The sequence below is a fragment of the Mytilus californianus genome, unplaced genomic scaffold, assembly GCF_021869535.1.
Source record: "Mytilus californianus isolate M0D057914Y unplaced genomic scaffold, xbMytCali1.0.p SCAF_1, whole genome shotgun sequence".
NCBI lineage: Eukaryota > Metazoa > Mollusca > Bivalvia > Mytilida > Mytilidae > Mytilus > Mytilus californianus.
This window is the reverse complement of record NW_026262581.1, coordinates 16,759,602-16,779,205: the sequence shown is the minus strand read 5'-3', so window position 1 is coordinate 16,779,205 and position 19,604 is coordinate 16,759,602. Positions and strand designations below refer to the sequence as shown.

Genomic DNA, 19,604 nt, shown 5'->3' with positions numbered 1-19,604 from the left:
ATGAATAGGAAGAAGGGAGGGGAGGGGGTTGTTCCCATGTTAATTTGGTTTAACCCCACTACATATGGTATGAATAGGAAAAAGGGAGGGGAGGGGAGGGGGTTGTTCCCTTGTTAATTTGGTTTAACCCCACTACATATGGTATGAATAGGAAAAAGGGAGGGGAGGGGGTTGTTCCCTTGTTAATTTGGTTTAACCCCACTACATATGGTATGAATAGGAAAAAGGGAGGGGAGGGGGTTGTTCCCATGTTGATTTGGTTTAACTCCACTATATATGGTATGAATAGGGAAAAGGAAGGGGAGGGGGTTGTTCCCATGTTAATCTGGTTTAATCCCACTACATATGGTATGAATAGGAAGAAGGGAGGGGAGGGGGTTGTTCCCATGTTAATTTGGTTTGACCCCACTTTATATGGTATGAATAGGAAAAAGGAAGGGGAGGGGGTTGTTCCCATGTTGATTTGGTTTAACTCCACTATATATGGTATGAATAGGGAAAAGGAAGGGGAGGGGGTTGTTCCCATGTTAATCTGGTTTAATCCCACTACATATGGTATGAATAGGAAAAAGGGAGGGGAGGGGGTTGTTCCCATGTTAATTTGGTTTAATCCCACTACATATGGTATGAATAGGAAGAAGGGAGGGGAGGGGGTTGTTCCCATGTTAATTTGGTTTAATCCTACTATATATGGTATGAATAGGAAGAAGGGAGGGGAGGGGGTTGTTCCCATGTTAATTTGGTTTAATCCTACTACATATGGTATGAATAGGAAGAAGGGAGGGGAGGGGGTTGTTCCCATGTTAATTTGGTTTAATCCCACTACATATGGTATGAATAGGAAGAAGGGAGGGGAGGGGGTTGTTCCCATGTAAATTTGGTTTAACCCCACTACATATGGTATGAATAGGAAGAAGGGAGGGGAGAGAGTTGTTCCCATGTTAATCTGGTTTAACCCCACTACATTTTTTGCTTGTACCAAGTCATGCTATCTGGACCCTGTTTTGTTCTTTGTTGTTTGTTTTTGTTTGTAAGTCTATTTTTCGGAGAGTTGGACGTTGGTGGTTTTTAATGAGGTCTGTTTTTAATACTGTCCAATATTTTTTAAGGGCCAGTGTAAGCTTTTCCCCATCACTTGGCGTCAGTTGTCTGTTGTCATCAGTTGACTTTTACAAAAATCTTCTCTGAAACTACTGGGCCAAATGGGCGCAAATTTGGCCACAGTCATTCTTAGGGTATGTAGATTAAAAAGTGTGTTCTATGATCCCGCTTGCCATGCAACATGGCTGGCAAGGCTAAACATAGGGGTAAAATGTATCATTGGCAATCATACCACATCTCCTTATTTTTATATTGTTTATTATATCTTGTAAACTGTTATAGACAGAGAAAACCTGACAGAGCGAAAAAATATCAGATTGTCATGATCTACCTACCATTCATTTAGACCAAAACTGTCAGACGGCTGCAGAGGAGGGTCAGCAATTGTTAAGTTTTCTTTAAGTTTTCTGCCAAAGTTAGATTGATAGGAACTACTTGTGATAGATCAATGATATTTGATATAAAGTTTCATTACTATCAGTACATATTAGTTTGATGACTATTTCAAGGCCCTGCCCCCTAGGTCATTATCCAGCAACTTTGAATTAACTATCAATTTTGAATGTTAAGTTTTCTGCTTAAATTAGTTTAATATGAACCACATGTGATAGATCATTGATATTTAATATGAAGTTGCATTACTATCAGTACATATCAGTTTGATGACTATTTTTAGGCCCGGCCCCCTAAGTCATGGTCCAGTGACTATGAATTAATAAGCAATTTTCAATGTTAAGTTTTTTGCTTAAGTTAGTTTGATAGGATCTACCTGTGATAGATCAATGATATTTTATATGAAGTCGCATTACTATCAGTACATATCATTTTGACGAGTTTTTTTAGGCACTGGCCCCTAAGACATGGGCAAGTGAATATGAATTAATTACCAATTTCCAATGTTAAGTACATAGATATAAGAAGATGTGGTATGAGTGCCAATGAGACAACTCTCCATCCAAGTCAAAATTTATAAAAGTAAACCATTATAGGTCAAAGTACGGTCTTCAACACAGAGCCTTGGCTCACACCGAACAGCAAGCTATAAAGGGCCCCAAAAATTACTAATGTAAAACCATTCAAACAGGAAAAACCAACGGTCTAATCTATATAAAATACGAGAAACGAGAAACACTTTTGAACCACATCAACAAACGACAACTACTGAACATCAGATTCCTGACTTAGGACAGGTGCAAACAATTGCAGCGAGTTTAAACGTTTTAATGGTACCAAACCGTCACCCTTATCTGAAACAATGGTGTAACATCACAACATAGAAAGACACACTATAAAATATCAATTGAAATGGCTTAACTCAATCAAAAGACATATTAACACCAGTGAACATACACTGAACAAATAAATTTGATCTATGATACAATGTAAATACAAAATAAATAAACTAAGGGAAGAATGATTAAAGTAACATGTTATACCGCTGTGAAATATTAAACAATTTAAGAAAAAAATAATATGCTTGAACAAAAATATCAGCCATTTGCAATTACTTTAAACACAGGTAAATGAAAATAATTTTGTTGTTAGGTATATGTGTACAGTTCAAATGGAGAAAGGAAATATTTTTACAAAATAAATAATTTTGATGTTCATAGTACGAAGAAGTGAACATTTAAAGTAATACCAAACACTTATCAAAGCTGGTATACAGACCAGATATAACCCTGAATAACATTAAATCTCAGTTTGTCAACCAATTCTAGGCCCTGCCCATAAGATCATGGTCCAGCCACTTGGAATTAATACCCAATGTTGCTGTCTATCAGATTGTCTTTTTCTGAATTTTATGCCAGGTGAGACATATCTCTGTGTCAACAGTTTATTCTTACAATTTTGTTAATCCTTTATCAACTGCCTCCATTGGTCTCTTATTAATGTGCACTTCTAGTGCTGGAGATTGAATGTAAGACTTTATAATATTTGTTTTGCTCCTCGCCAAGCATGAGGCATTCAGGAGTGAGAGAAGACTGGTTGGCTTAGTCAGAATAATGGTCTGGGTAGATAGACATGTCTTCCTGCAGATTACCAATTTGTAAGCTAGCATATTTAAAAAAAAAAAGACTCAGTGTGTCAGTCTAGTGCAAAGCAGAGTATATTTATAATTCATATGCAATTCAATTCAATTCAAAGTTTTATTAAAGTCTCATTACATGTAATTGTTCTAACCTGAGACTACTATAACACAATTATTAGGGTTACAAAAAGCATAGCGATATAACTAAAACATACGACACTTTAACAATAGACAATATTCAAATTTTCAAAAACTTTACGGCTCTGTATTGAAGCACAAAATTTCTTGTCTGGGATTTTGAAAGAGGGCACATATTTCTGGTGTTGAAAAAATGTCATCGTAATTTACACTAATGTGGTTCTATTTATGTTAACATAGAGATAATTTGATTATTCAGTCACGTAATTTTGAAGCTTCTTCGTTCTGATTTACATGTACTTGCGGTTGATGCTTCTTTTGGAGTTTTTGCAGTCTTTGCAGCAGGGACGTATAGTCATCCTCAGATTCAATATCTGATGCAGTATATTCACCACGTAAAAGATCAAGATTGAGATCACTATCATCCCAAGATAAAAAATCAATGTTACTGGACATTGTGAATTGAAATATGAAAATGCCGGCGATATTTTGGGAACATATATATATAATTTGTAGGGCTTATGTTTGCTTTATGTATCCATTGCAGTTATAACCTCTTTGCTGATCTGTTACGTAAGAAATTACTCATTTACCTTTAATGAAATGTTTTCTCTCTTCTGTGATCGCCGCTTATTACATTGTTTGCAAAAACTTGACCTAATTATCAGACGGAAATTTAAAAAAAGTGTGGGGGGGGGGTTGAAACTTGTATAGAATAAAAGATTACTGCAATAAACGGAGCCTCGTGTACCTTGGGCACCCAGCTGTGAAACAAAATTCATCTCCCATGCTTTTGAGACTACCTGTCTTTACAGGTAAAATAATTGTATATTAGATACAATTAACGGACGTGTAGCAAAACAATGTAACTGTAAGATTGATAAGATTAATCACATTCACATTTTCAAGAGTGGCCGCATAATAACTATTAACAAATTATTAATGATTAAAAACAAAATTTAAATATGAATAGACAGCCGGGAAGCCACTGACGCAGGAGAGTTCCTCTAGACGTTTTTGATCACGTGATTTAGACGTAAACAAAATGACGTTTTTGATCTGCAAAATCGGGAATGAATTTTCCGTTTTTACTCTGTATGTGTTGATTCTATGTTGGCATCCAAGCATAATAATGTTTACTTGGAACATTATTTATCTCCGTTTTAAGCGGTTCTGCTCAGAATTCGCAATGTGACGTAAAAATGGTGTCCTGACAAAAGTTAAATCAGTATTTTCCGGCGTTGGTACCTTTAATCTTATTAAAATATTCCCTTGAATCGTGATATGCTGGTCGCATTTCATTTATTTTCATTAGAGAAATTATAAGAGATCGTGGTCATGTTAATAAAAGAAGGATATTTGTTAAGGGATGAAAATGTGTCAGTTATCAGTGCCAGTCCGTAGAGTGAAAATTTGTCTCGAAGCGGTAGAAATCCCAGTGTTCGTAACACCTCCGGATTTTTCGTAATACTCCTGAGAAAAAGACGTTTCTCTAATGATGCCCGAATTGAAAGAATATTATTCCACTTTCTCAAACTTCTTTCAATATTATAACCTTCTATCGTGTTTTGTTATATATTTGTGCACTGAACAGTTACACAAAATATAATTGGGACAATTACTGTATTTATTTTCATTTTAAGTAAGACATTAGGACACAACCAATTAAAAAAATATAAGAATATCATATTAATTCCATATTTTTAGTGCAAGTACACAAATGTTTTTTTTATTGTTTATTTCTTCTTTTATCAATCAGTTTGATTTTTCAACTATGCCCAGGCTAAGAATTTGTGCACATGCATATTGATTTCCCCACTTTCTGATACCAAATTTGGACACTTCTTTCTCTAATACTGATTTTAAACTCAATATCAATGTTCATTATGCATTTGATAAACTGCAGAAGTATAATGATATTACCGAGGGATTTCTACACTATTTATATGTGTTTAACCCTAATTCAAACAAGTTAATGCTAAAGTTGAAGTATTTTTGTGGCTGATGATGATAGATTTAATTTTGTTTTATTCAAGTTTTGTTTTTTGTGTTCTGTCATTTTGCATTGTTTTTGTTTTGTTGTATATATTTTTTTTGGGGGGGGGGGGGGGGGGGTAAAATTAATCTGTCATTTGAATAATTAATATGCATTTATGCTTAGATGTACAGCAATATTTGGCTAGTAAATAGAACCAATTATGAAGTTCTAGGAAATGTCTTCTCAGGAACAACCCTTTTATTGAGGTTCTTCATTTTGAATGTTGTTGATATAGAAGTTCTGAAATCGTCAACATACAGAGATTTAATTAATTTGAGAGAGCCTGCGTGTTATGTTCCAGTTTTGCATCAGTTAAACATGATAAATTTGTTCCAACCTATTTTTTAACAAGATTTCAGAGTTTGGATACTTGGTATCTGGTACTGATTTGTCAGATCAGACAACAGAAAACAGCATTGTAAAATTCTGCTTGTATGTCCATTTTATTTCAATTTGGTATTTTTGGAATACAAATGAGATAAAGCCATTTTAAATTGAGTAACATCAGCTGAACAGAATGTACAGGAACCAATCATTTAGTAGTCTTAAGAGCAAAGAATGGTAGGGAATCTGCCATTGTACTCAGTACCTTTCGAGCTACCATGTAAAAAAATGACTCATGATGTCAGATTTTACAAACCACATTGACATTAATTATCCTGAATGTCATATAATATAATAGTCAAATAATAAAAACAGAAGCCGGTGAGCCCATTTTGTAATCCAGTCTTGTTACAGGCAGCCATGAATGTAGCTTGTACCTTTGGCTTTCAATTGAATCTTTGCGATGATTTACTGGTAGCTTTTAATTGAATTTAGTCTTGTATTTTGATAAGAATTGCCAAGACTTAGGTCTTTTATAGCCTATCATATGGTATGGGTTTTGCTTATTGTTAAAGGCAGTTCAGTGACCTTTAATTTTTTACATCCTTATCCTTTGGTCTCAGACTCTCTGGTTGATTTTTTTTTCAGTGGCAATCATACCACATTCACCTATATCTATAATAATGATTGAAATGGTTAATAGTTCTTGTTATGATAGACCAAATATTTTTTCATCACAATTTCTTTAATTTCACCAAAAACGACTGAATTACCAGAACTGTTTTTTTTTATGGAACAAAAGCATTTCTAGAAGACACAAACTATGGTTTATGATTTAAATATATCAAATACAGCAATAGTTCAAATCCATAAATGAGCAGGTTACAATTGATAAAGAAGCAAAAAACAGCATCCAATACTTTTTTAAACCAAATTCAAAGTCTTAATAGCTACCAGATTGCTGAGATTAACTTTAATTGTCATAGAAAGTTGGTGTGTCCTCATTTTCTAACAACAGCTGGATATTTGTTAATATACATGTATATATTGATGCATACAAAAAAATAAAAGAATTAGAATATATGATGAACAATTTATTGAACTACAAGAAAATTGTAAATGAAACACATGGTACTATACACATTTTATACAACTTGCCACATTTTCAGAAGATCCCTAAAAAGAGCCAAATATCTGTCTAACCAAAAAGGAGGTTTAAATTTTTTAAATAAAACATAAAGAGTATGGTTGTCCTGTTTTTAGCAAAATCTTTTTGAAAAAAACATGATGATCTGCCAGATCTGGTCACATACATGTATACAAAGAAGATAATAACACCAATAAATAATGAACTGGTAACATTCACATAAAAAAAGACAGATTGACCAGCATTCACAAGTACAGGTACTAAAGGTGCAATACCAACTTTCCCAAGACAGTACAAAATGACCAGCATTCACAAATACAGGTACTAAAGGTGCAATACCAACTTTCCCAAGACGGTATAAAATGACCAGCATTCACAAATACAGGTACTAAAGGTGCAATACCAACTTTCCCAAGACGGTATAAAATGACCAGCATTCACAAATACAGGTACTAAAGGTGCAATACCAACTTTCCCAAGACGGTATAAAATGACCAGCATTCACAAATACAGGTACTAAAGGTGCAATACCAACTTTCCCAAGACGGTATAAAATGACCAGCATTCACAAATACAGGTACTAAAGGTGCAATACCAACTTTCCCAAGACAACACAAATATTACCAGTATCATTAAAACATGAAATAAGATACCATGGAATGACATGTACTAGGCAAAAGTTTCAAGGTAAACAAATGTTTAATTAACTATATTAAACATTCAATCTTTAAAAACTTTTCTCCTTTGAACTTTTCAAGAATATCTTGGAATGTATTGTAAATAACTTTTCACACAGGATAAAATTAATTTAAAAAAAAATTAGCACATTTAAGCCTCTTCAGATTTTTATTGATTTAATTTGTCTCTTGTCAAAGGAAAATTATGATTTTCCTAGAATTTAAAATTTATTTCTTAAAAGTGGCAATTACATAAACATGTAGTAGAGAATAATACTATGCAAGATATCATATATATTATTTTTGATTAAAATGTTCATTCACTATCTGTGGAGAGTCCTACAAAGACAGTAAACCAATATCTCTGTACTCCCATTCACTTACCTGAAATAAACAAGAAAAATTAATATTTTATAACTTAAGTTTTTGCAAGGCAAGTATCAATATGCCCCTCTTATTATCATGGCATGCAGACAAATATAATACTACTTAGCTTTCATAACTTTTTCATTTTAAATCCAACAACACCATCACTTACTTATTTAAAAGTACAAATATTATAGAATCGATAGTAACAAGATTAGCTTGATAAATTACAAGTACAAGTTGTAGAACCTAGTTACTGATATACATATAATAATTTATATACATACAATGAAATTCAATTGCAAGAAATTACAATTCAATCCTTATCAATAAAAAAATAATGTATATTTACAAGGCCTTATTCTGTAAACAAGTTAGAAAACTATCAGATCCCTAGTCCATTCAAAACATATCATAAGTGAATGTGTACATCAAATCAACATTGTTAAAAATTGCTAGTCAATTTATAAAGTTATTTGTGAAATTGCATTAATCTTTGTACTGATTAAATCCACATACAAATATATTTGAATGTTATGTGTTGCTATTAATAGGCACTTGTATAATCAACATTGTTGATATACTTTGCATTGAAAATTAGAGAAAAATATTTTGCTGTATTTACAAACTCCTGTACCCGCCCTTTTCACTTTTTATATAATATACATACCTTAATTATCTGTACATTCAACATAAAATTTTCTCAAACCAGTATTTTAAGGATCTGAAACTTGTACAAAACATAAAGCAAATTAGTAAAGGTAATTGTTCTTGCTCATTTATGGTAAAAACATAATATAGGAAAATATCTAAGCCACAGTTATCATGTAATAAATGATGCTATCTGAAAAAAAGACATGAAAATATGTACAGTACAAAATTTGTATTAGACATAAATATTTGCAAATTCCCATTGATGTCCGTTTAAAATAAACACCAAGGACAGCCATTCAGTAGTCCTAAAAAAATATTAAGTGATTAATACAGTTGTCTCCAATATCTCAAATTTTAAGAGTTATCTCTCTTTTGTTGAGGTTTCAATAAATCATTAATTCAAGCCCCTAAATACCTGAAATGCACAAAAAACTGAGGTTCAAAGGAAGAGTAAACAATAACAAATTTGAACAGGAAACTTGCAAATCTAGTGGTAGGAATTTGGAAACAAAACAATTGTTAAAAAAAGACTATCATGACTAATGAATATTGATAAAATAAAAAAAATATCATTGAATATTATCAATTTTGCATGAAAGTTATATACAAAAATGTATTAGTCCTGAACATTCACACACCACAAAGATATCATATTAGTTTATACAAATGCAGTTTATATAACTGGATCAAATAATATTGACAAGCAAAAAGTCAAAACTTCCAAATTGTTTATCAAGTTTAGGTTCAAGGCTTCTCCATTGAAACATTCTTTCAAAACAGAAGTGTTAATATCAGTTATAGCAGAGGTTGGGTATAGATTATTATGACAGCAAGCCAACAACACAAATTTCCAGGACATCAGAAAATAAATATGCAGAACTTAACAATTAAAAGAAGACCTATTACAATATATCAAGCCTGGTTCCACTTTTCATCTAAAAGCACTGTGATAAATTGAACAGCTTTGCCATTAACAACATATTCATGAAAGTATTTTTATCTGAAAAAAAATAAAAATTAAATCTCTTCATTACTGAAAAGCCAGTAATCATCTGTTTGATCAAGTTCCTCTACTAATCCATCTACTTCAGGTTGTTCATCTTCAACTGGATCTTCAAGGTCTTCTGTTTCATCTGAAATGACATCATCAAGGTCAATTGACATATCTAATACTTGATCTCCACTACCTGGAACATTAAAACAGTTTACACATTTACAACCTGGACCACAAAAACCATCACAGTTATCATTTTGTGCCTTCTTACATTTACACCTATTTGTTTTGCATCCAGTCTTACATCCACACCCTTTGGTATACCATTCTACAGTTTTCTCCACTTTCTGAAAATTTAAAACAGTGTCCCAAACAAGTTCTAATCTATTATCAGTGATTTGCCCTCCAGATTTTGACAAATCAGAAAGTGTATGGGTATTGCTGGTGCTCTGACTCCAATAATCAAACACCCAGCAACACCGCATCCAGTGTAGTTTGAGGGCTTCATGGTTTGGCATCATTTCCACTTCAGTGACCACTCTTTCCCACAGCTTTTCTCTGATGGCTGAAATAAAAGATACATGTTTTTCATGTAAGTTCCCCTCTGAAATAGAATCAAATAATGATTTAGGAGTAGAATATGGCTGAAATGCAGCACGATGTTTATTAAAATAAACAGAACATATTAACCTGTAAAATGAATGAAGGCCGTTATGACCATGAACATCTGCAAAGCTTCCATTTCCTACAATAAAAGAGGCATGCTTTCTGAATACATCAAAAAAAGTCTTCTTACCACAACCTCTGAAATATGACACAAAATCACATCCACTATAGATAAAAAGTAACTGCATACATATCAAAACACTGTCAATTCCCTGTAAAAGTGAATCATTTAAAGTAATACACTTTACAAGTTTGTCCATGGAAAGAAATGAATTGTTGTATGGTGAATCTCTCAACTGCACATATACAGTTTTATTCAAATTAGGTACAAGTGGTAAACCTATAAAAAATACATCAGTATCAGGGCTGTAGATTATGACTTGATCTGCTGTTGTAACTGATGCATGTAACCATACTCTAGTATCTGCCTCTTCATGATTACCAGATGCCAAGTCATAATCTACAACCTGACCATTTAATATGGAAATTGCTCTGTCTTTTCTGTCATCATCAAATCCTCCAGCTGTAACAAAACAACATTGGTTAGTAGAGAAAAAAGTCAATGAAAGAGACAAAAAATATTCAGACAAAAAGTTAACCAAAAGTCGCTTTTGATGGCGAACTGCAATAAAAATTTCTCCAGTTTGATAGCAATGGTGTGTCGGAGGAAATACATGTACGTACAACTGGTTCCTGTACAACTGTATTCCTCCGCGTTCTTTCAATGTCTTTTGGGCTAACACCATTCCTATTTGGATCATCAAATAGTAAATGAACTTCATTTGCTGTATACTGGTTATAATACTTTATAATCCATCTATTAAAAAGAAATTCACCATAATCACCAAAGGTCTGGTGTGAGGCAAGTGGACTGGTATTGATAATAAACATACCATCAATAATGACAGTAGTTTTACTTGATACTGGAGTCTTAGGAACCTGTAATAAAAAAGCATCAGAATAAATATGTTTAAAGACATTAGCTGCAGTGGCTTTTTGGCCCTTTTCTGGAATTCCTTCTGCATCACACAAAGCACGTGGCAGCTGTAAAAACTGGTCCAAATCCTTGACTGCATTACCACTATGCTTTGAAAATGCATTTTTTTTCCTCAAACAAGAAATCACTGTATTTTGATCTTTAATTTCTTTTTTTTGCTTGTGAATAGTTATTTTAATAGGGGCAAAAGTTTTTAAATTTCTTCTTTTTCTGGGGGGAGGCTTTCCTGCTGTTTCACAAGTTCTAAATAAAAAGCATTTTAAATAATTTCCCAAGTCTTCCTCACCATACTTTCTATAATTTATCAAACTGTCAGTCTGTTCATGGTCAGTCTCAGTTCTGGTAAAAATATGATGTAAATTTTCATTACAGTTTATGACAAACAGAGATGATGTTTCTAAATTGGACATGTATTCACAAACTGTTTTTTCTGCATTTTTAACATATGACGTTGTACCTTCTCTCTGATATAACCCTTCTTCTCTTTCAAGTTGTAATTCTGATTTAAGGTTATGCAATGTCTTTGCTCTGTAAGGTAAATAAAAAGTGAGATTAGCCAAAGAAGACTGGCTGAAAGAGTTAAGAGCATTTTTTGACTTTAAATTAATTTCCATTTCATGTGCTTCATCTAGTGCTACAGAATACAAATGTTTACCTGAAATTGAAACTGAAAAGCAGCCAGCTTCAAAATGTTTAATAACAGGTTCTGGAAAGGTGTGGAGATCAGCAAGATGGTAGGGTATGAGTCTCTGATAATTTTGCCTATCAAAAGCATGAAATAGACAAGTAATTTTTTTCAGTGAAACATTCCGTAAGTGCCAGTTTCTACTACGTATAGAGAAAAACAAACCAAGATAAGCCATAAAATCTAAATGTACAAAACTGTCCCAAAAAGCAAAAGTTTGGTTGACTGAGGAGTTCTCATGACGCCAAGTGTTATATTCTTCTAATAAATCATCTGTAAAAAAAGTAAAAATCTCCCTTTTTTTCTCACATACCTTCTCCCAGACATCAGTTTTACAAACATCCTCTTCTCCTTCATCTAATGACATATCTGAAATAATATCAAATATTAAATCTGAAACTTGAATATCATAAGGTGATTCACATGATTTGTATTCAAAAAAAGATTTCACCTGATGTCTCATAACTGCTTCCCAAGCTTGTATAAAAAACCTATGAGTTATTGCAAACTTGCTACACTCAGTTAAAACTTTTAACGTAGCTCCATGATGATGTTTAGTAGCAAGTTGCTTCAATCCAGCATCAAAATAAATCTTGACAAATATGGGAAGGACATTTTTTAATATATGCCAATCACCAGGGTAGGCAAGTACCCAATCCATGTTTTCCCCATATTCTGATTTAAGTTTGATCAAATGATCGTAACTTTTCCCGTCACCTACAACAACAACATAATTAGTCAACTGACCAACTTGAAATTTATCATTTAAAATATTCAAAACCTTTAATACTGTTTCTTTGCTGTCTGCTGTTTCATCCAGAATGGCTACTGAAGAAAAATCTGATTTTTCAGTGGTTTCAACTGGAATAGAAAAAAAGGTTTTAATACCTGGTAAAACAATATTTTCTTTTTTGAAAAAGTTTTTTGAAAATCCATATTTTGTTACACTTGTATAGAATTCATCCCATTCTGAAATCTCTGCAGCTGTTTCATCTAAATCTGATGGTGACATGTTAGAAAACTTATTCTGCTTTTTTACTGGTGGGAGCCCAAATTTGTCTTCTGGATTTACAACTTTCTGAATAATGTCTTTTTCCAGTTTACGGTCTCTGGAATTTTTAAGTTCAGATATGTCATGTTCGATGTTGGTCTGATTAAGATTTGAAATCAGATTGGAGTCATCAAACATATTAATTTTTTGACTTGGCTTTGGAACCACAGTCTGTATTGTGGTTCCATGGAAGCCACTTCTATCTTTTCCAGCACATACTACAGAGTAAGCCTGGTTTTTATCAAGGTTATCAAATGAGGCTACAATAAAACTATCTGATAAAATATACCTCTGTTTTTGTTCTAATTCTCTACACCTATTAGTAATGTATCTTCTGAGAGAGTCCTTTGAGATACCAGCCCCTAATCTAGCATTAATGGAAAGAAATGTGCTAGATGAAGTAGAAAACTTATCAGCTATGTCTGTATATAATAAATGCAAAGGTTGCACACACTGGGAATTCTGTAAATGAAAAATACAACTCAAAATGTACAAACGTGGCATCATTCTGAAAATATTGAAAAGAGGTTCAGAATAATGTGAATTCCAAGTAAATTGTGACTTCTTCAGCACTTTCTCTTCATTATCAGTAGAACAAATTCTGAAAATAAAATTCCATAATATAGGGGGGATTTTCAAAATTTCATCTTTACACTTAAAGTTGTCAATGTCAGGAAGTCTGTCCATCTTGATTTTATCTGATACATATATTTTAACATAATTTTTCAAGATTTTTACAGCATCTTCTAGACTTTGCTCTTGTTTGTTTTTTCTACTTTCTGCTGATACAGTAGAAGCCATTTTTTCTGCTTGAATTATGCTTTCTTTTTTTAATCTTTTGTTATCGTCAATACATTTAAGATTTTCTACAACAACTGTGTGTAAAAAACCAAAAATATCAGTACCATTCCTGTAAATCATTCTCCCTAAATTTTTTTTCTTTGGCACATAATATGATAGGGCTCTGCCAAGACACGACTTCAACATGGTAAATAACCACTGAGGACGATGAAAAACCTTCTGCTCTACACATAAGTCTAACTTTTTTGCATTTTTGTGTAAAATACATTTATACTGTTCGTATAAATTTGGTAAAAGCAAGGCTTTTTCTTCTACAAAAGAACTTATGGCAGTTGTTTGGGACAGCTGGTCCTCTGCAGCATCTGATCTAGAAAAGGAATTAAAATTATTGTAACAATAAGGACAACAAATTAAATTTTCCACATGCATATCAAAGTTGAAGTAACGAGTAAATAGCTCCCGTTTATCCTCACTGACAGTTTTAAATGAGCCAGTGTTCTTTCCAGAAAATTTGTCACATACTATACATTGTACAACAGTTAGGTTAATACATTTGTTCAATTTATTATAGTGGGAATGACAAAGATGAGAAAAAAAGGTATCACTGGTACTGTGTTCTGGAAACTGTGTATGCATAGAAACTGAAAAAGCCTTCTCGAAAACTGGAACATTGATTTCAGTATAATGGTGAATATCTGAACTATTGCAGCCATCAGCATCTGCAAAATTGGACAAAAAACACTTATCAGTCTCTGTACGGGTTTTTTTTAATGGGGAAACCTCTGGTTCAGTGTGGGAATCATTCTGTACTCTGGAAAAAGCTTTTTTCAACTTACCCTCACATTTTCTGCATATGCAGTCTAATTCAGCAATTTTATAATTTGAAGAAACAAAATTAGTAAAATCTGGCAAGTCGCTCGCTTTCTGAATTAAATGAATATATCTATTTGATATATGATCATTATTACAATAGGCACATGGTCCTGGTCTTCTCTCAGGGTGCAATTTACTACAACTGCTACGACCAGACATGGTTATGAATAAATGAAGAAAGTCATAAAAACATAAATGCAACACAAAAAAAACAAAGAACAAATAACAGGTATTCCTAACTGTAAATAAGATCATTAGTCAGCAGAATCTGTGCCACTGGCACTGTGAGTGTGAACTGTGATATAGAAAGTCAAAATGATATCAGATAACCTGTACATCATGTTCTCATATGTTTAAAAGGTACATATCACTGAATGATTACATAAAACAGAATATGTGAGTGAGGAGCTGGTCTGAAATACTGAAATTCACATTAAAAATTATAATAAGTTCGTCCTCCTCAGGTTTTTGTGGGGTATCCTCTCATAAACGGGTAAGGAAATTTGTATTTGTGGTCTTAAAACATCTAAAAATAATGTTGCATCGTGTATTTATCTTTAGGCCAACTGTATCTGTAAGGAAACCTATAAAAACGGAGTTATAAATGGTTTATAATGGGTGCAATAAGGGAAAGTATCTGTAATCTTGAAACTGCTTTCTGAAGGTTAATATACGGAAGCTGGCGTTGGATGCTGGGTAGTAATGAGGTTTCCCTGATGCATTTATATATAATTCGTTTATTTTTAGCATCTACAATTTGATTGGTTTAGGGGGATGCAAGTGTGCCAGTTAAATTTAGGCTGGGTTTTTACCCGCCATAAATTTAGACACAGACGTCAAAGCAAAATTGACTCTAGAGAACGACTTGAATTTTAATATTTTCCAAAACTAATAACATTTCAGCTGTGCAGTCAAGTCTCTGTGATATTTATCTTGAAAAAAACACGTACAAACAGTCACGATTAAAAGGTAGTAACGTGTTCTCAGAGTATTCCCGACTGTTGCCGCTAGCGATAGATTTGTTTTGTTTTTGATACAGCGCCACCTATAAGAAAATTCCCGTTTATCTCCACTTAGCGCGCGAATTTTGACATGCAATGATCTGATTGATCGATTCGATCCGTGGCTTCCCGGCTGAGAGATAACTGCATTTGAAAGATAAAAACTATATCCTTTTTTTTTTTTTTGATTAATTCAATTTTGTTTTTAAATTATTTTTAAAAGAAAAATAATAATATCCGATACTGTTACAGTATTCTCAGTGATAGGTGATATATGTCGTCTGCTACGGTCGAATACGAAACTACGAATAACGTAGCTAACTACCGGAGACTCAGATAATCCGATAAATCTATAGTGACCAATCTCTGTGTTATAGTAGTCTCAGTTCTAACATGCATTGTTATATTTGCTGCTGGACATCAAACAGTTGTCAATCATTTTTTTCTAAATTAACAATGTGATAGCCAAAATTTCAGTGCAATTCTTCAATTGTTAAATATTTCCCGAATTATGTAAATATTGTGTTTACACTCAAAAACAAAGTAACATATAATATCTGCTTTGATTGTCTTCAAACAAAAAGTTGTTGGTGGTAATATAAGTTGCCTTTGGAGTTATACCATATCATTTTACAAAATTACTACCTTCTCTAAAAAAAAATCCCTTCTATTGCAATTAGTGGACAAGATTAAGTCCATCTGAGCATCTATTGGCTGTGCCAACTTTTTACTTCGTGTTTTTTTATTGTTGCTGTAATAGCACATTTTTTTTTCAGTTCACAGTTATCATTGGTATGAAATATTTATATTTTGCAATGAGAGTAAGTGAAATACTCATTCAAAACCATAGAAGTTCTAATTAAGTACACTAATGACATGTAAAGCTATGTATTAGGTCCTCTCGTGTTTAAAACCACCCCACGGAGATTTTGAAAAGTTGGTAGGTATGAGTTGGGCATATTTTCCAAAATAGAAACCGTGTTAGGCCCTAGTAGCTCTATAGACTATGCTAGAGCCATGTAACCTCAGACCTGGGACTATTATACTATCAATGACTATGTCAATATATTAAGCCCCAGTTCAGACTTTCACATCCCTATAGGAATTGCACTTTCGATCTGTCCAGGCAAAATTTTAACAAGCAGACGTTTGGGCACTTTGAACATTGTTCTGTCCCTCTTAAAAGTTTCAGTTTTGAATAAGAACTAAAAGTTTCAAATGATGTATATCTGTCCATACTGAAAACATTCCCATTGTTCTTAAACTTGATGATATAAGGGGACGACCATTTGATTTTCTGGGAGTTGTGTGCAGGAGGACTTTGATAATATCCGGGCCTTGTAAGAGATGAAAATAAATAAACTTGCATAAGAGGTCATAAGACAGGACGAAAATGAATATTCTGCAACACAAAATGTAGGAATCACTTGTGTAAAAAAATACTTATAAATTTTCGTGCGCAGAAAAAAAAACACGCATGTGTAGCAACAGATCGAAATGAATAGTCAATCCGAAAAAAAATCCCCCTCCCCCAGAATATCAATTGGTCGTCCCCTAAAACAGGTATAATTGCCATTCAACAAAATAAAATTAAGACTTGATCTATATGTTCTTAGAATATGACCATAAACGGATATAAAACAACTCTAGATCTGCCGAAAAATCTCGCCTGTTTATTTATTTAATCATACGTGAATAGCATGTTGACAGTTTTTCAGGTACATGTATCAACAACACTCTTAAGTTTGATAAATTATTGAACCGTGAAAAGTATGTTACGGTCAGGACACGGCTATCTATCGGACATCTACAACTAAACAATTTTATAGACCAGATGTATATAAAATTTCCATATGTTTACCATTGTAACTTAAACTGTCAGATCTAACTTTATGATTTCATGCATTGCACTTGGAGCTCAAGTAACAACTTTAATGGACAATATACATGTAGTTCTACAGTTGTTTACAACAATAAGGTGTTTTAAACAGTGATACTGAGGGGACAGTATCAAATACAACTCTGGTATTTAGATTAATTTACATCCTTCTACAGTGATAAAAAAAAAATGCCCATCAAAATCAAAAAAAGATTTGTTTTCTGAAGAAACACTAAATGACTTTAGACTTCATATATCTGGTGGTTGCTAGGACATTACTCATAGTAACTAATAAACTTAACATTGATCACTGAACCATTCTATAGACGAAATAAAGTTGACGGTCTACTCACAGTAACTTAAAAATTTACCCAAGCAGGAACAATTAAATATGGATCCATGAAAATGAGGTCAATGTCAAAAGTCTAGTCAGACGGCAATGTACACCCAACAACGCATTTTGATATATTGACCCTAATATTGTTGACCTGCTACTAAATAGTTATCGAAAACTGACCTAAGGTGACAAATTTTAGTGTTTTCTGAATGCATTTTATCAGATCTGATCTATCAAAAATAATTCCATAACATTTAATGTAACGAATGATCAGTTTCAATTTCTATTTTTCTTACGTGTATCTCTTATTTTGTTAACTGTTGTTTAGTATGGTACATCGACTGCATTTGTCACCTTTTTATTCGCATACCTGGGAAATATTATTTGATTTATTTTCAATATATCAAAATTTAAAATGGAATGCTGAGTTTCGGATATTTTTTGCACAGTACCAGCAAAATGGAAATGCCACGTCAATGAAAAAACATATGGTCTTTTAATAAGAGAACAAACAAAACAAATATATGAATATCTGTAACCTTTAATATCTCAATAAAACGTGTATATAATTAACAAAAACAAAAAAACACAATTTATATAAAACAAAGCACTAATAGTTCTTGTATCACAGATTATTTATATATCACTAGTTATAATCATCATTCACATCATATTCTAAAATCTCATCGCTTTTCTTGCATATCTGCGTTTTTCTCCAGCTGTCCACGACTTCGACTTGACTCGGAAATGTCGCAAATCTTCTGAGTGGTCGGAATGAAGCATTGGTCGATAGCTCACTGGATCACATAGAACTGGTTGTTCATTGAAGAATGCCTTGTAACCATTATCTAGTAAATAAATTTCTGGAAAATTCAGCGATGGATAGTTTTCTTTGTTGAGTTCTCGGTCTTTGCTTCTGAGAAATCGTAACATTTTAGGACCTCTTTCGGACGAAAACTCACAGTGGAAGATGACAATCTGTTTATCTTTAGTCGGTTGCCGAAGCAAAGTCAAAATGGTCTCGTGCAAATACATATTCTCTGCTCCTCTGACATGTCCGCCTTCAAATTCATAAGGGTATCGGCAGTCGATGATCTTGTAGTCACTGATTACGTCATCGTAGTCTCCATTAACAACACCAGCAAGTGTCTGCGGAGTGATGCTTTTCAAATCAGAATGCTTTCCAGCGACAGTTGGTAAAGTGTGTAATCTGCTACCATCGGCTATGAAGTCATCGTTCTCTTCAAGTTTGGTTACCACAGCCTTTATATCGGTACAAACTTTTGGTCGTTTTGAACATCTATATTTGTCGTCGTCTTCTCGCTGTCTCTTGGCGGATTTCTGCAAACTTGGTGTACATGTAACATGATCCTCCATACCGAGACCGGAATCCTCGTCATCATCAGGAAACAGACTTCTTTTGATGTTTGGAGTCATTACAGACATAAGGTTATCAGCTTTTACTGGAGTAGAATCAAAACTCAGAGTAGATACAGAGGCTGGGAATGCATCAAATTCATCATCTGTGTCGAATAATCGTTTTGAAAACATAATTGTTGTTTGTCTGAAATGTGACTGTCAAGTATAACTATTTGAATGCTTACTGCTGAAATTTGAAATATTTTGAATTTATATTTGAAATAATATGAATTTATATTTTAAATTTTTGAATTGACAATAAGTGATATCGGTCTCTAATTGGGAAGTCGTGCTCATCTCATTACTCAAGAGTGTGTAAGCAGTGTTCACCTCGGGTCGACCTTGTAAAGCTTTTGTTAATTATTTAATTAATCGCCAATCAATGCCTATGATTGAATTTGTTACATCTAACAGATTTCTAAAT

At 33.2% G+C, this 19,604-nt stretch overlaps 2 protein-coding genes and 1 long non-coding RNA gene across 3 annotated transcripts; 1 reads left to right on the top strand and 2 right to left on the bottom strand.

Annotated features, from left to right (window-relative positions):
- The first annotated feature begins 93 nt into the window (after window positions 1–93).
- LOC127700593 (uncharacterized) lies at window positions 94–1,584 on the top strand. The gene is made up of 2 exons (XR_007981653.1): window positions 94–239; window positions 931–1,584. It is a non-coding gene; the product is annotated as an uncharacterized LOC127700593 (long non-coding RNA).
- A 5,127-nt stretch (window positions 1,585–6,711) lies between these two features.
- On the bottom strand, window positions 6,712–10,764 carry LOC127700352 (uncharacterized). The gene is made up of 2 exons (XM_052203787.1): window positions 8,494–10,764; window positions 6,712–7,841 (listed from the first exon to the last, which is right to left on the bottom strand). The coding sequence occupies exon 1, from the start codon at window positions 10,395–10,397 to the stop codon at window positions 9,495–9,497; it is 903 nt and encodes a 300-aa protein (XP_052059747.1). The 5' UTR covers window positions 10,398–10,764; the 3' UTR covers window positions 6,712–7,841; window positions 8,494–9,494.
- A 7,672-nt stretch (window positions 10,765–18,436) lies between these two features.
- LOC127704290 (M-phase inducer phosphatase-like) lies at window positions 18,437–19,312 on the bottom strand. Its single transcript, XM_052208642.1, has one exon. It carries the CDS (start codon window positions 19,310–19,312, stop codon window positions 18,437–18,439), a length of 876 nt encoding a protein of 291 aa, XP_052064602.1.
- Window positions 19,313–19,604: the final 292 nt, after the last annotated feature.